We start from the raw sequence: 17,944 nt of genomic DNA, 5'->3' as shown, positions 1-17,944 counted from the left end.
ATCGCTTTCTTTCATAATCCGTATTGATGGGAATTTCTGAGAAGATTAATGTTAATTTTTGTTTTGTTCAAAATAGTACATTTCCTAAAGGAAAAACTATGTACTACTTTATAGTATATAAATGAACTGCATGTAGACAAGCGAGAGGGGTGAGATAAAACACCTTTTTCATACTTGGGCACAAAGGCGAGATCGATTTTCCAACATCTCGCATGTCACTGTGTGGTGTCAATATAGAGTTACCTCCCTTCCATTGTTTATGCACATTCGGAAACCCGGAGGCGGAAGGCACAGAGAAAATGGGTCAATGGTAAGGACACGTCTGTACTTCCCCCTTGACCACATATAATATTTAACATAGACTGTGCATGTAGCTGGTCAACAACTCTATAGCGCTGCGTTACGACAAGGACACCAAATATAGGGAAATTACACGCAGATAGCTGCTGGGGGAGGACGCGAGTTATCCTCAACTGATCGATATGTTTCACATTCACAATTAGATGCTTTGGGTATCGCGGGCTGCTTCACGATAGTTTGTATGTGTCCATACTTAGTTTTCACCGGCTTTCGTAATGAGTCAAGCAACCTTTACTTGGTTTAACCTAAACTCCCGTCCTTTAACATTGCACTAAGGTTACCTTAGTGATTTACGATCACTTTAGTGCTTTGTGAAAGGAGGCCTAACAATAGGCAGCCCGCCCCGTAAAGGGTGGGTTTGACGAAGATACGTGTGAAATATGGCATTACAATAGGTATACAGAAAAACAGAGTTTTAGCTCCGTTTCATAGATGGCAGAAACCGTTGTTGGCGACACAGCGGAAAGCGGTATTCCACGGAAACACATGTTGCGTAGTAGTATACGGCCGTATCACAAAGAAAAGCGAACGGATCTGTTATTTTGACTGACTGACTGAGTTTGGTTTTACGCCGCTTTTAGCAATATTCCAGCAACATCAGGGCGGGGGAAACCAGAAATGGGCTTCACACATTGTACCCATGTGGGGATTCGAACCCGGGTCTTCGGCGTGACGAGCCAACGCTTTAACCACTAGGCTACCCCACCGCCCCCCTGTTATTTTGAAAGGACATTTGTCTACATTATGAGTTCCCTCAGTTATAATTATCGGAGACATTTTATACTGCAGGTGACAATGACCATGGAGAGCTCACGAATTTGCTAAAAACTGTACTGTGTCTTCTATACTCCAGAGAGGTATTCCTCCATCATTTCTGACCACTTCCAGGTTAAGCCAGGAAAAGCGTCCCCCCAGTGATGTTGTCATCTTTCACCACCCAGGAAGGGGACCGTGGACGCCCAGTATGATACCATTTGCTGTGAAATTGGAGACATACTTCAGAATGACAAAAATATCATATCAGGTTGTGTAACATTTACTAATCTATATTTTTACGTATGTCACATTAGGTCACCGTTCGTATTAATGTTTGGTTGTGATGTTCCAAATTTATTACTAGAATCAGCTGAATGTTGTTGAATGTTATTCAAGAAATAATGTTTGTTATATTTGTTGTTTAACGCCGCACTCAGTAATATTCCAGCTATATGGTGGCGGTCTGTAACTAATGGTGACTGCATCAGACAATCCAGTGAGTGACATCATGGGCATCGATCTACACCATTTGAACAGGGTTTATCAAGCAAGTCAGCGTGTCTGATCACCCAATCCCTTTAGTCGCTCTTTCGACAAGTATGAGTTGCTGAAGATCAATTCTTACCGGATCTTCACGTGGTATTCAACGAATGGTGTAGCCACAGGACCATAACACCTATGGTTTAAAAACATGTCATGTTGGAGAGGTGGGGTAATACTATTAGTTGTGGTTTGTGTCAATAAAAATATTTAAAAAATTAAATGTTTCCGTATTTTTCACTTGTCGTTTAACAAAACCTCAAATTTGATCGTTTTATCATAAACTAAGCCATCACGAGTTATCTCCCTTTATGACCGTTCAGGAAAAATCATGGCAAAACGTTTTGAGTCTGCTAAAAGACTGCATGTTGGTTTTCAAAGACAAGCTAACATAAAAAGATCTTAAGAGCAACAAATTCGTCACACGGTGTTTTGAAAGGGTGTACGGGACTGTAAAGCTCTTGTAAATTCTGTATTTCCTCAGGCGCAGCCGAAGCAAGTTGATGCGTCGTGATCTCTCTGGAATACCCCTCAGAATAGCTCTTTACAATCGCCAACACCTGAAGGAATGATATAAATCCAGCTAGGGTCTATGCAGATAGTGTCCCTAGTATGGTGACCTGCCTTTAGTCGCTAGCGATCAACAACCCGTGTTTATATGGTATGGCCATGCATCGTGATACACAGTTAACGTCACATGTTAGTTTTATATGTGATGTTCTAGTTGTTTTACCGAACTTTGAAGACATATTTCACAATCTAACTTCATTGATTATCAATGTATAACATCTTTTAGTCACAGTATGGCTGAAATCCTACCGATGTGACTCACTCACTGGCAAACCCAATACACTCAATCACGCTTCACGAATGTCACAAAGTCACTGATGTCTGACTTTGGATATTATGCTGTCACATCCACTGTAGTTGCGTGAACAGACGTACATAAACTCAGGATGTGAATTGGTGTTCATGCTGTTAACCACTGGTTGGTCTGGCGCAAGAATGTACTGCCAACCGTATGTAGCGGTATCCATGGTAACTGCAAAACTCTGTTCCCTAACTGATGAAGTCAATTCCAGGGAAGTATGGACTGACGCCTTGTCCGGGTACAGGCAAATTTCCATGGATCGAGTATAATGGCACCGTGCTTGGAGACTCCTCCATGATAATCAAATACCTCAACAAGAAGTTTGATATCGACCTTAACAAGGATCTGACCCCTGAACAAAGGGCGATTGCAAGAGCCATGCAGAAGATGATAGAGGAACATTTATACTGGTGAGCATGTCTATAATACCACATACTGGCTCTAGGTGTTGTTGGTTAACGCCGTACTCAACCATTTTTCAGCTCTATGACGGCGGTCGGTAAAAATAGTCTTGACCAGACAATCAAGTGATCGAGAGATTTCACGAGCATTCGATTAACCACAGCCAAGTGTTTGAGCCTGGGACGGCGTTACGCCATACTCACTTTGAGCCTGGGACGGCGTTACGCCATACTCACTTTGAGCCTGGGACGGCGTTACGCCATACTCACTTTGAGCCTGGGACGGCGTCACGCCATTCTCACTTTGAGCCTGGGACGGCGTTACGCCATACTCACTTTGAGCCTGGGACGGCGTTACGCCATACACACTTTGAGCCTGGGACGGCGTCACGCCAGTCTCACTTTGAGCCTGGGACGGCGTTACGCCATACTCACTTTGAGCCTGGGACGGCGTTACGCCATACTTACCTTGAGCCTGGGGGCGGTGGGTTAGCCTAATGGTTAAAGCGTCCGCTCGTCACGCTGAAGACCCGGGTTCGATTCCCCACATTTGTACCGTGTGTGAAGCCCATTTTTGGTGTCCCTCGCTGTGATATTGCTGGAATACTAAACGTGACGTAAAACCTCACTCACTCTTTGAGCCTGACCACTCAATCCCCTATACCTCTCTTACGACAAGTAGGATATTCTGAAGACCGATTCTTACCCGGATTTTAATTGGTACTTACCGACATATAACAATCCAACAGTTTGTTAATATTATGTTTTTATTGGTAATACTGATCTGTTTCGACATTCATTTCATCAGACAGTACTTGTTCATTGTTGCAGGGTAGGGGTGAGCCTACGGTGGAATCACTATTTCGATCTGTCTTTGATGACCCGGGCGATGGGAATGCCCTATAGGCTGGTCACGTGGTTTATCAGCAGAAAAATGACGAAGTATGCCTGGGCTCAAGGCATGGGAAGGCATTCATTGGAAGAGATGCTGGAAATAATGCACGATGATCTGCAAGCAATATCGGATTTTATGGGTAAACCTGAAGGCCATATAGCCTACAAATGCTGTCAAATACTAGTTAATTTCTTTTCAGTTCATAAACACAGATATGCATTGTAAAGACCTAACTATGCTTTACTATGCATACATTAATAAATCATATGTTAATGTTTCAAGTTGACAAAGATAGGATCAGCTAAAGAAGGAAACAACTTTCGAGGGCAATTAATCGCTACCGAGTCTCGTGTATCGATCTTGTCTTCCATAACAATTCCATTCAATGCAAGTGAACCGGAGTCAAAGAATTTCTTAGCTGGAAACATCAAATGACATTGTTTTTAGCGGCTTACGTGAAAGGTCACAGCTCGCTTCGTTTTGTTGTTAGGGTGTTCACAAGTTGGTCAAAATGACCACATTTTCTGAAACGTGTCGTATGCGAACACATGTCAAAGGACTTCAACTGAGTTCAGTTAGTATCCAAGGATACGATACTGTACAGATAATTACGTATAAGACACGGGATAGAGAATAAGGTATTAGTTTTTCATAGATATTAAATAATGGTTATTGGTATATAGTAACGTGCTGATATGTCACAGGTAGATGTTAATATTGTATAGATAACATGCTGATATTCCGTAGAAAAAAATGCGTACGGATATTGCACAGATAATAACATGCGGATATGACATATATAGTAGTGTACTGACATTGCACATAATAGCGTACGGATATTGCATATATATTAACGCACGGATATTGAATAGAAAATAACGTACGGATATTACCTGGGTAATATTGTACTGATATTGTAACGTACGGATTTTGCATAGACAGTATACTAATAATGCACAGAAAATAGCTAATAACTGTAACTCCGATTCAGACGTGAGTATATGAGCCGCGAGGGCAAAGCTATAAACAGGTGACATCTCTCAAGGTTCAGGCTGTCTCCTCTGGAAAATATTGATGTGAATGTAAGGTGAAACAAGGAAAACTAACTGGTGTTAGAAAGTGTTAAGTGAAACATGCTTTCTTGCATTACATGTTTAACTTAAGAATATTACCTTAAGGTTAAATGTAATGTACATTCCTTAGATATTTACAACGAAGAGTTGAGTATGTTTCACAGAGAGTACTTGACACCTCGTACGACCGATAAACACTACGATATATATTGATTACGTGAAGTGAAGTGATGAGCTGATATGTGGTTTATGGTTGAGATGATTTCACTAATGTAATGCAGCGCGCGGATGTGTATCATTGTGAGTGTGTGTGTGCGTGCGTGCGTGTATGTGTCAGTATCTGTGTCTGCGCTCCGGTACTTGCCTGGTTTAAAGTATTTGCCCATTGACATACAATGCCACAATTTCGAAACTCACAGCAGGTACAACAATTTTCAACATTTTCTGGTATAACCACCGACCTTCTACTTGAGAGGACACAAAATTCGAAATTCCAATGTGCAACAGTTTCTTACGAATCTCTCATTATGTAAATTGTTCTATCGTTATTGAACCTCGAATGCATGCTACCCATACATGCATGTACGGTGTGTGATTGTTATACCATACTGCTAATCTTGTAATGCAATGTTTTGTGCAATCTCTTACCAGGCGACAAGCCCTTCCTAATGGGCGAGAAAGCGACGGAAGTGGACTGTGCTGTTTTCGGTATGCTGTCGCAGGTACGATGGAATATGCCTGGTTTGGGAGAGGAAGGAGTCCGTCTTGTTGAAGGTGGGTCAGTGTGTTTATACTGGGAAGGGGTAGACTCAAGAAAGGTCCTTGAATCCATCTTGAGCTCCCTCGCGGGATCGTATATATACTCAGAGGCAAAAGTTCATTATTGTGACTGACTTGTAGTTAGGGCTTCATATGTGAATTAACAATTGATATTTCAATTATGAGACTTCTTGAATATTGCAAGAAAACCATTCCGCAATCAGATTGCAAATGACACATTTTTAACTTTTATGGCGGTCACATGCTAATGAAGTCACAGTGAGAGAACGTGTATGTCCACCATGGGGTAGACTAGTGGCTAAAACGTTCGCTCGTCACGTCGAGGTCCCGGGTTCGAATCCCCACATGGATACAATGTGTGAAGCCCATTTCTGGTGTCCCCCGTCGTGATGTTGCTGGAATATTGCTAAAAGCTGCGTAAAACCAAACTCCCTCACTCCACTTTGAACATTGATGCATGTTTGACACCTGCGCCTCATAGAGCCAATCAAACGTCAGTGAAGAGACTCTACACTCTACACACGTGCTCTCCATCGCAGGTGTTGTCTGCACCGCTGCAGTCGTAGACGTTGGTGACGTAATGTGAACAATTGCTGTCTGGCAAGACGTCTAGCACGTATCCCGTGCGGTCGAATCCAATGGTCGTTACGTGGCGTGGTTACAGATGGACTGCCTTTTCGGGGACTGTCTGCAACGTCAGCATTTTGTTGGTAACGTCTACACAAGCGGCATATGGTGATCCTGTGCACGTTAAACTGCCGTGCAACTTTGCGCTGTGGTGTTCAAGCATTCCAAAGACACGCCATCTGTCATTTTCGGTTAGCCGTGGCAAGCAGATCCTTCCAAAAGTGTGTTTTTTTCTAACCCATCGACGTCTAAACAATGATTTGGGTGACAATGATTCCAGGTTTAGTGCCACACGTTTCAAATTGCACGCTTTATGCCTATTTTCCACGGACTTCTTGAAAGAACGAAATATAAAAAGAAATCTCATTCCTATAAACAAATGTGTTGATCACACGAACTTTTGCCTTTGAGTATATTAGGTTCATCACAGCAGTATCTCTTTCTCGCCGCCAAGTGACGCAAGTGCTAACAATTCTTTGTTCATTTAGTAGTTTAAGGAGTCGACGTAAAGTAAAGAAAAGAGAGATTAAGTTGAACTAAAAATCTCTTTGAGTGGCATGTATTAGTGAAACACATAAATGGAGAACATTTATGGATGTTGACTTCTGGATTAGGTCATCCACCTGGTAACGAATCTACGAGTAAGACTCTACCCACAAAATACTTTTTCTCCTAATACAGAAGTGGACATCCATAAATTTCCCGCTTTAAGTTGACAGTCTGCAGTTTCATCATCAGACCCTTCATTACCTCTGTTTGTCATCACTTGCCCTCAGATCGCTACCCTCGCATCTGTGCCTACTGTGACCGGATGAAGGCTACGTACTGGCCAGACTGGGACGAATGTATCACGTTCGATGGAACACGGATTCCGACAAAGTAACAGGAAGAGGTTATATTCACATCCGTGAGGAGTCAACGCATTGGTGTAACAGTTTTCATGGAACTATTTTGAAAAACTGTTGCCTCAACTACGACAACTGCACAACTGAAATACTCAATGTTCCACTCAAAGACTCAGAACTATTGCTTCAAGTAACCTTTTGGTGTACACGTTGGCTCACAGCGCCGAAGGTTTGACTTCGAATTATTATAACGGGTTGTAACCAATAATGTCTTTGTTTTCGTTTGTGATGGTTTTCCTTGTTTTAAAACTACATGTCTTTATGCTGGAGTATTGTCAAAGATTATGTATTATAAAGACTGTATATGTCAACATGACCAAAAAGATTATCTCATGAAAGACGCAGCTGGGCATGGCCTTGAAAGCAATGCGCATCTATCATTAATTATAGGCGCTGCTCAAACCTCGATTGGAAGTTTCCCAGCACCATATCCCTCCTGGGACACGTTCTTCACCACCTTCATCCACCGTCAAAATGCACCTATTTCTGCACTTATGGTCATAGTTGAATATATGTAGTATTAATAATTCGAAATGGCGAAAAGAGCGATTATCGATTATCCGAGTCCATGAATTTTAAGCCACACATTCCCATAGGTTCCAGCTAAGTTTATAATAAAATCTTTGCTACTCACTTGTTTTGCTGTTATATCGAAAAGAAGTGAACTTGGGGTTACAGAAAATACTCATTGAATTTGTAGATCTGAGATAGTTCCGTCTCGCTTTATAAAAATGGTATTGTCATTTCTTTCATTGCTCAAGTCACCGGTTTCGGAAGTTCCTGCTCTTCAGAATTTTGAAACAGTTCTCATAGCTCTCTCTTAGTTCTTCCCAAGGTACTGAGTACTTTCGGTTTGGATGATGTCTCATGTGGTTTCTAAACCAGATGTTGAAGAACTTCAAGGTAGAAAGGTACATGGCTACATTACCTTATGACATATCGTGACGTACTGGGTAGATTATGTTACTTGAAATAAGGCCAGAGCTTCCATACACTTTCCGACAGACACACTACAACGTATTCTCTGCTTGTGAAATATGAAATCCTGTATGGAACCTTTGCCCACGTGCAAAATGGTTGCTATGAAACGCACCTCTTCTGGCCACCTGACTGATACAGTGGCAAATTCAAATCTAGATTTTAAGAACAAAACTATATTTCAAAATGTATGTTTTGTAGACTGAATCAATACAATTTGCAGTGAGACTTCATAATATACTTTTTTATACCATAGTTTAATATCATCATGAACTTGTAAGTAAATTTTGTGAAATTTCATGGAATGTACTGTTTGCTTTGACAAGGCAACGTGGCCACATCCCATCTGTGTATGGGTTTGAACCCCCGCCTTGAGATATATATTATTTGATGGTGTGGAAAAGAACGACATCAAACCAAAAGACCTCATCACTCACACACACTCATTTGCACTTACGTGTCACTGTCATTTACAACAAATGTCATGTGTGGTCTATTAGAAATATGCGTAAATGTTACCGAGAGTAACCCTCCTTCTGTGTAAAGGTGATTAACCCTTACCTTGTATCCTGGGGCCTGAGAGGTCCGGGAGCGTGTTTCCGGTCCTATATCTCAGAAACGAATGAGAACTTTTAGCTAAAATTTTATGTATTCCTAAAGTTCTGTGAATACTTGTCCCAAACAGGTTTTCGTCAACACTTAATTACTAATTAATGTTTTTTGGTCATTGTTAGTTTTTACCCACGTTAAGTGTATACATGGGCCTGACAGGCCCGGGGATATTGCTAAAGGTCTTGTGGGCTACATCCAAACAGTCCAGGGCCCTTATTCTCGAAACGTTCGTCGCCCTAAGAATTCTTAACTTTGCTCGTAGCCAATGTGTTGAGAATGGGCTTAAGAAGTTCGTAGGGCTACGAACGTTTCGAGAATAGCTAGCCAGGTACCTAGCTGACTGTGGGTTTTTGTTGCATCAATATGAGATAACGAAGGAAGGACCACGAAGGTTTGAATGAGATATTGGCCAGTTTAAGCAACTATGAGGCCGATTATGAAGCAGAACCACTTTTCACAGAAGACAGTGGATCAGACAGCAGTTTTGTGCCGTCCACTTCCAGTGATGGCACATTATCCAGTGATACAGAGCAGGAAAACACTGCTCATAGTCATGAACCTGGACAAAGGTTTATAGTTGGAAAAGATGGCAGTAGATGGTCAACAACTCAATTGCCACCAGGCAAAACACCTATCCAAAACATCTACGAGGTCCACTGCATCGGGTGGTCAAATGCGGATCTTCTCTAAGGATGCTATGTTCAAACTGTTTGTGACTGACGACATGATTAAAAAGATAGTTTCTTTTACGAACACAGAGGAGAAGAGAGCTATGAGAGAAAGGGGCACAGAAGAAAGTGTCTAGAAAGAAACGAATGAAGATGAGATTTGGGCCCTGACAGGAGTTCTGATGACTATTGGTCACCTGAAACAGTCGATGTGGATTCACATGTGTTGTGGAGTAAGGGATATTGAATTCCCTTTGTCAGGGCTGCAATGTCTGAAAGGTGGTTCTTAGATCTCTTAGATACCTTAATAATTTGCCGTGACAAAAGGTTTAAGAGTCCCCGTTGTGCCAGCAAAATAGAACACAGACACGTCTAAAATATTCAATAATATATTGAATAAACAATGAGCAAACTACAATGAATGACAATACAGTATTCTAGTACGATGCAATTGAGTCACAAATCTTAACTATTGGGTCACAAATATTAAATATTAACTGACCAGAGTCTTGACAATTACAGTGAGAGCAGATATACTGACTGAAGGTTGTTTACAATGTCAGCAGTTCAATAGACAAGCACACGTTGATCAGCTTAATGATGGCAGACAGATGTATGTAAATCCAGTCATGTGAAAGTCTGTGTGTCAGGCAACTCAACAACCAGCCTTTATATATGTAGCAGTGCTTTTATTTTAGTGCTGAATCACATCACAATTCATTTCATCATGTTTCATAAATATCATCAAATGTTAAATGTTCATTTGTTCCATGTTGTCCGAGTCTTGCCGTTGAATGCAGCCTCTGTACATCTTCACCTTTTCCTTCTGTTTCATGTACCCTTGTCAACAAGGATTTCCCTTCACTTCTTCTCTATTCTTAGCCAGGTAACCCATTCTTTGGGATTTTCCCTTTTCTATTAATAGGTCACATCAAAGACTTCCTTTGATGTGCTACCTACTTTCTAATTGGCTATTGTGTCCTCTGACCTTACATCCTTTGGCCACCTGTTTTCCTCCTCACTCCACTTGCTGTTGCTGAGCTGGAAACATTCTTTCCCTTCTCAGGTATGGCCATTTTTCTAATCTGTTTCCATCTGCCTCTTTACTTTATAAATTCCTATAAAAAGGTGTAAACTGTTATTACAATAATAATATTATAACATTGGAAGTAATATTCAATTGATAATTATATAGATTTAGTTAAATATATTGCTTTATAATTGATGTAAATTGTAAACATGGCTGAAGCCATGTGCTTTCGGTTTTTTGTTCAAGAGTGCAATAACTGGTAGTTGAATTGAGAATGTGTTTACTGTGATATTTAAAACTATTTAATATTAATTGTTAACATTTATAAAAATTATTTACTTGAGTTTAATTTTTATGACTCCACTTGCTGTTGCTGAGCTGGAAAGATTCTTTCCCTTCTCAGGTTTGACCTCAGCAACAGCTTCATTCTTCACATAATAAAATTCATTTCATCACCATTGCCTTGTGTCGTCTTGAGCAGCAGCCCAGAGCCGAACTGCATAAACACGGCTACATATAGCTCTTACACAGTTGTCGAGAATTCTAGCAAAGCTAGGTTGTATCATTATTCTCTCAGAATGTATGGAATCATGTGGAACACGCGACATGACAAAACAAAATAAACAAGCCACGGGAGGCAAATCTGGAGGGCTATCAAAAAGGCGTGCCACTACAAATACTATTGCCATTGATGCGAGATGTGAGCCACAACCCACACTGAAAACTTCAAACATTGTGACTCATAATAACTATTACATAATCAATGTCCATACTCAGATTTGATGACAAGGCGTCGAGAAGTGCTCGTCGCGCAAAGGACGCAAAGTTTGCTCATTGAGACATTTGGGAGGAGTTCGAGTCTTCTCTGGGGTGCTATTATGTGCCGTGCCCGGACCTCACCATTGACAAACAGCTAGTCCCATTCCGCGCTACAGCTTTATCCAGTATCTGTCAGCCAGGCCAGATAAACGATGATGAGGAGCTCTCTGAATCCTTTCTACTCATTACGTAGAGGTTTACACATCCTTTGCCTATCTCTGGGGGCATGTGCAGGATCGTCTTTAAAATATCCAGAATGATATCAGAATGGCTGGAGTTCCCCGCACTGGTTGGTATGCGGGCCACAGGATCTGTAGCATCCACCCGACATCGGTTAGAGCCTTCTGTGGAATAATGTTCCCTTGGATCGTGTTCAATATAGTCTTCATACATCTGAGACCTGTGGGAGTGGGAACATTGATGGCTGCCATAAGGATGTCCATAGGTATCTCCATACACAGGGTTATCTCTTGGGGCATGATTAACCCCAGGGTACCTCTCTGTATATTTTGACAAATCATGTTCTGTCCAATCTTACGGATAATCTCATCTCTAGGTTCAACAAGGGCGCTCCCATTCCGCATGAGCAGATGTGCCTACTCCTCTACTGACTTTCTATCTGTCCCTGCATATAGCTGTCCCTTGGGTGGATGGGGATTCACGTATATCATTCCCCTGGGCTGTTAATGGGATTGGTTGAGGGCCCATATTTTTGGTTGGCTTGTCCCCTCCGTTCCCTATACCCAGGAGTAGAGCATATCTCTGATGGACATTCCCCTCACCACCTTTCAGGACCCGAGGGTCGATCTTCCTCAGTATTGTCCTAGAACTCTGCCTTGACACTTCCGTACCATGTACCTCAGAATGGGGGTTAGGCATTGGTGCCAAGGCAAGACGGAAAGACGGCCAGATACAAGGTCACTAGGGCCACAGACTTCCAGTTTGGCAAGAACATCAGAGAAAACCTCCATTTCGCCTCTCATTGGTCATAGAGAGCGCTGTGACTTTTTGTAGTTAGTCCTCTACGTGTGGTCTGCAAGTTGGCCTCCGCTTGTAAAAAGAAGAAGAAGCATTTTATGAAATTATAACTTATTAAAATTAAAGCTTGACTCATAAATCCTCCAAACCTTTGAATGGGCGAGAGTGCCTTTCACGTAGGAATATTCGAGTTGCTGCAGATTTTACTGCAAGACAGCATAAAGCAGTCAGTGGTGCTCGTTGGGAGAGTAAGGTGGCATTCTTCAGGAGGGGGAAGCTGGTTGTCAGGGAATCTAACAGGCCTTCATACACGTCTACTCAGAGATCTGTGCGTCAATCCGATCAGCAACTTTTGTCTTTCGTCCAATCATCGTTCACTCGTAGAACTGATAGATCTACCCCTATTGATGTCGATTGGTCCTCCCATGACCCAGGTGTGCTCTTCCAGTTTGGATCTGGTCAAAGAGGACCACCCCTGCAGAACAGATCTGAGGACACAAGATCCAATGACTACGCCTCAGCTGTGAGTCAAGAGTCTGTGGATGATGAGATGAGATCGGTCGCTAGGGACGCCTCACAAGGGGCAGATAACTTTAACATGGATACGCCACAAGGCACTTATTTTTCCAGACTTCAAGTCCTACTTGTGTACATTTGATGTTGTATTTCTTTTAAAAACATGGATTGGTAACGGCGACTTTGATATTGGATTAACTGAATATATACATTTTGCTAAAGTTGGTGTAAAATGGCACGTTTAGGTAGGTATATGATTATCTGTATGTTAATCAAAAACACTATCCTCAAACATGTAATATTACTCAACTGTCAATATGATAACTATATGTTCCTTAAAATGTCAAAGGAAGTATTTTCTATGAATTGTGATGTTATCTTAAGTGTATTTACCTACCACCTCGATCAGCATCTGCATTTAATGTACCAGGAGGTGGGTATGGAGGGTATGAGGAACTAGATCAAGAAGTGTTTGAACTCAGCAATCGATATCAAAGTTGTGAAAAAATATTATGCGGGGATTTTAATGCCCGTTTGAGAAATGAAAACGATTAGATAGTTTTTGATGACTCAGATGATGACAAGTATATACCCAGCTATTATGGAAAACTATTTGATATACCAAGAGTGACCGTCGATGACACTCTGAATAACTATGGGCGTTATCTTGTGAAATTGTGTATTAGCGATGACTTACATGTTGTAAATGGTAGAGCTGGAAGTGATAAGACAACTAGAGGGTATACTTTGATTATTTTATTGTTTCCCCAAATATGTTTGAAAGCATTGTAGATTTTACTATCGATGAACGAACAGAATCTGACCACCTCCCTCTGTCCTTAACGTTTGCATCAGAGGGATATGTCTGTGAAGTTGGTGATCCGTGTGTAACAGCTAAAGATATTTTTATAAAATCATTAAGTGACAATGTTGAAATCTATGGAGGAGATATTCTGGAAATATTAGAGATGTGAATATTAACCAAGCTGTTAGTTCATTGAATGATTTAATTCTGAATTCTGCTCAGTTAATGAAACGGCGGATACAACAGAGAGTGGTTAAACAACCTGTTTGGTTAGATAGCGATTGCCATAAAGCCAAGAAGCAAAAATATGCTAATCTTGGGAAGTTTAGGAGAACGCATGATGATAATGATTTAAGCGTGTATTTAGACAGTAAAAGAAATTTTAGATCTATTTTGCCGACAAAAGCAAATTCAGAGGGACGATGCATCTATTGATAACTTGATGGAAAATCTTAATGAGCCTAATCGTTTTTGGAAAACAGTAAAGGACATATTGAACAGTCGCAAAACTACCACACATAAAAATAACATATCCATAGATACATAGAAGGAACACTTTTGCAAGTTGTTCAAAGATGGAATCGAGAATACTTCTACCCCATTGGTCGGGGGCGATAGTAGTGATTGTAATGATATTGATGAAGTTGCGAATATGATTTTAAACAATGAAATAACGGAGGCAGAAATAACTTAAGCTATCAATGGTTTGTAGAGGAATAAGTCAGCTGGTCATGATAAATTAATTGCGGAATTTTTCATACATGGTGCTGGTGTTTTAACCCCAACTCTCCATAAGTTATTCAACAAGATTTTTGACACGGGATGCATACCAGATGAATGGTCGAAGTCTATTATTTTTCTATTACATAAAGGTGGACCGTCAAATGATCCAAACAACTATCGAGGGATATCACTTTTAAGCATATTTAGTAAAATATTTACTTCAGTCATATGTAACCGACTAAGAATGTGGACAGAGATATTTGATAAAATTGTTGAATCACAAGGTGGATTTAGACATGAGAATTCTACTATTGACAACATATTTATTTTGAGTGCATTGATAGAGAAACAAATAACGAAGAAATGAGGGAAATTATATGCAGCGTTCAAAGACTTTAAGAAGGCTTTTAATACGGTAAGGCGACCAAAATTATGGAAATTATTCAATCGCATTGGAATAAAAGGCAAGTTATCTCAAATAATACATAATCTGTATAATGATGTTTCTGCCTGTGTAAGAAATAACAATACGTATTCAGAATTCTTCAAATGTCATGTCGGTTTAAAACAGGGTTGCATTATGAGCTCTTTGATATTTTCAATATACATAAACGAATTAGCAACTAGTATTGAATGCTCAGACTGCTATGGGCTAACTTATGCCTGATCTTGTATATATATATTTACTTCTTTTTGCGGACGACATAGTGTTGTTTCCTAATGTGGGTAAGGACCTCCAAAAACAGTTAAAGATTCTTTCTTCATTTTCGATCGAATTTGGATTGAAAGTTAATATGGCAAAATCAAATATAATGGTATTCAGAAACGAGGTGTGTTAGGTACAAATGAGAAATGGGAATTTGAGGGAATAGAATTAAAAGTTGTGAATAATTATAAATACCTAGGTATATATTTCACTCCTCAGTTATCATGGAAATATGCTACTAGTAGAAGAGCTCATGAAGGGAAGCGAGCTTTAAACAGTGTTCTACAGACATTGTATATGAACTTCTCTATAAATAGCAAGATATTTTTCCTTAATTTCGATACCAAAATATTACCAATCCTAACAAACGGATGTGAAATTTGGGGATATAAACAATACGATGAACCAGAAAGAGTTCAGCTAATAGCTTGTGAGAGATATTTACAACTGGCAGTTAAGACACCAAATTATGCTGTCCTTGGTGAATGTGGCCGCTTCTCTCTATTTGTTAACACTTAAGCAAGAGCCTGACCATAGATATGCCAAAAAATGTTACAGAATGTCACTTCTTTATGATACTAATGGAAAAGTAAACTGGGTTACCAAGGTAAGAAACATTTTATGCTCTAATGGATTTTTGTATGTATTGGTAAATCAAGGGGTGCAAAATATAAACTTATTTCTCCAGGAATTAAAACAAAGAATGAAAGATGTATTCATATGAGATTGGTTTAATTCAATAAATAGTACATCTAAACTACATAGCTACAAATTGTTTACGTATAGATTTGAAACTGAAGAGTATATCAATTCAATACAAATAAATAAATTTAGAAGTATTTTGAAAAACTTTCGTTGCGGTACACTCCCACTAGAAACAGAAATTGGTAGGATGAACAATATTGAGCGAAAAAACAGACTGTGTAAATTATGTAAATCGGGAGATATAGAGGATGAATACCATTTTCTTTTGGGTTGCCGATCACTTTCACACATTAGAAAACAATATATCGATGTGAGGAAGATTTCTTTAGATCAGTTTTGTTTACCTAATGTCAAATAAGAATGAAAGCATCATTAGAAATGTTTCAATGTATTTACATCATGCAATGAATTTGAGAACGTCTATATTATTCCCACACACATGAATCACTGTACCAATATATTACTACACATATGAATATGCATATTTTACGCATGCGCACTATGCTATTATATTGTATATACATTCTATGTTGTAATAGGCCGTTGGCCTGAATATCAACTGAAATAAAGCAATTCACCTTTGAATTTTTATTTAAACATGATACGATTACGTACCCTTCAGTGTGGAGGAGTCTTCTAAGCTCATCCATGACTAATACTGATAACTGGCAGCAAGGGAAGGCCCTAGATTAATTTTAGTAACAAGTAAACCAAAAAGGTAATGTGCCCGGGCCTGTTGGGCCCATGTACACAGGAATAGTAACATTCAGAAGCATACAAGGTAACGGTTAATGGAAAAGTTTCTATAGTTTCTCCACTTCGTCTTTGTGTCGGTAGAAGCAAAGCAAAAAAATAACATGCCTTTATATACACACGGCTACTGCCTTCTCAGAGGAATTAGTCAAAGTATAGGGATAATACAGTTATGTTTAAAGCTTGTTACTGTTGCCCTACACTCGAAATGACATTGTGCCATTGATTTTTGAATTAAATAAAACAATACAAAATAATGGTTGTTTTTGTTTTAATGACAATATTCTGTAATATGTCCCTGAAGTTCAAGGTGAAACGTGTTGGAGGGAAATTCGTTTTGTGAATCTTTTTACACTCGCACTCTCATATTGCAGAAACATGTCTTTTGGCTAGTAATTACATATGCACCTGGAACTTAACTGTTTTTCATAATACGAGTCACTATACAGCTACATATGATGAAATATATCATAGTGATGTAGCCTGTATAGTGAGGCGTATTATGAAAAACAGTATGTCTGCCAAACTGTTCAAGGATATTGAACTTGTGAATATGCCATCCGTTTCATCCATACAAGTTAGGGATGTGACAGGTCCAAATTTTCTACCCGGCTACCCCACGCCCTATTACCCTACCCTACCCGGATACCTGTTGTGTTAATTCCTGATATCAAATTTGTAAGAAATGGCAATATATTTTTCAGCTCGGAGGCTACATCTTTTCAATACCTTAACCATGTATTATATTCAAAAGAAGTGACTGTAATTATGTTTAAATGTTCGAAGTCAATGCAGCCTTTTTATCATGAAAGAATAACATAGATATTACATTGTTTAATCTATTAGTCACATGATTAGTCACGGGTCCGGGGTATTGAGACGGGTACCCGGGTCCAACTTATTACCCACCCGTCCCGGTGGCCGGGTTACTCGTCCCAGCCCTAATATACGTTAACTTTCACTGGGACTGAGGTGAGGTGAGGTGAAATTGGGTTTAACGTCGTGCTGTAGAATATTTCGCTCATATGACAACGTGCATGCGTGTGTATGTGTATGTGCGGCTGCTTGTACTAGCCCAGACTGAAGCTGGTTTTATAGTGCTAGCCCACTGAGATACCATGCCGCAGTGAAGCATGAATACCCCACTCAGACACATTATACTGACTCCAAGCCGATCAGTCCTTGTTGTACCCATTAATGCCGAGCGCCAGGCCGGGACCAACAAGTACCATATTTTAACGTCTTTTGGTATGACGCGGTCGTGGATCGAACCCGCGACCTTCCGCTCTCCGGGCGGACGCGCTAACCACTACGCCACGGAGGCGGTCTCACTAGGACTGAGATGGCAGATAGTGGGTATGCATGCAGGTGGCATGTAATTCAAGGTACACGGGCGTCAGCTGCCACTCTGACATCAGTAGACGTATCCGAAAATCCCAACAA

At 40.2% G+C, this 17,944-nt stretch overlaps 1 protein-coding gene across 2 annotated transcripts; it reads left to right on the top strand.

Moving 5' to 3' along the window:
* Positions 1-249: 249 nt before the first annotated feature.
* LOC124259639 (failed axon connections homolog) lies at positions 250-7,841 on the top strand. 2 transcript variants are annotated; one of them, XM_046693814.1, is made up of 6 exons: positions 250-310; positions 1,249-1,385; positions 2,739-2,937; positions 3,760-3,962; positions 5,548-5,670; positions 7,080-7,841. In XM_046693814.1, exons 1-6 carry the CDS (start codon positions 300-302, stop codon positions 7,184-7,186), a joined length of 780 nt encoding a protein of 259 aa, XP_046549770.1. In that variant the 5' UTR covers positions 250-299; the 3' UTR covers positions 7,187-7,841. The 2 variants fall into 2 exon arrangements, with proteins under 2 accessions (XP_046549770.1, XP_046549779.1); XM_046693823.1 differs by lacking the exon at positions 7,080-7,841 and adding an exon at positions 6,216-7,071.
* The last annotated feature ends 10,103 nt before the right edge of the window (positions 7,842-17,944 follow it).

Source organism: Haliotis rubra, unplaced genomic scaffold (assembly GCF_003918875.1).
Source record: "Haliotis rubra isolate DU_JTF1 unplaced genomic scaffold, ASM391887v1 Scf1180, whole genome shotgun sequence".
Lineage (NCBI taxonomy): Eukaryota > Metazoa > Mollusca > Gastropoda > Lepetellida > Haliotidae > Haliotis > Haliotis rubra.
This window is presented reverse-complemented; position numbering and strand designations above follow the sequence as displayed.

Excerpts from the sequence above, each read along its gene's own strand:
- LOC124259639 (XM_046693814.1), top strand. Across the intron at positions 3,963-5,547 it reads AGCAATATCGGATTTTATGG|GCGACAAGCCCTTCCTAATG; the intron begins GTAAACCTGAAG and ends ATCTCTTACCAG. Across the intron at positions 5,671-7,079 it reads AGGAGTCCGTCTTGTTGAAG|ATCGCTACCCTCGCATCTGT; the intron begins GTGGGTCAGTGT and ends ACTTGCCCTCAG.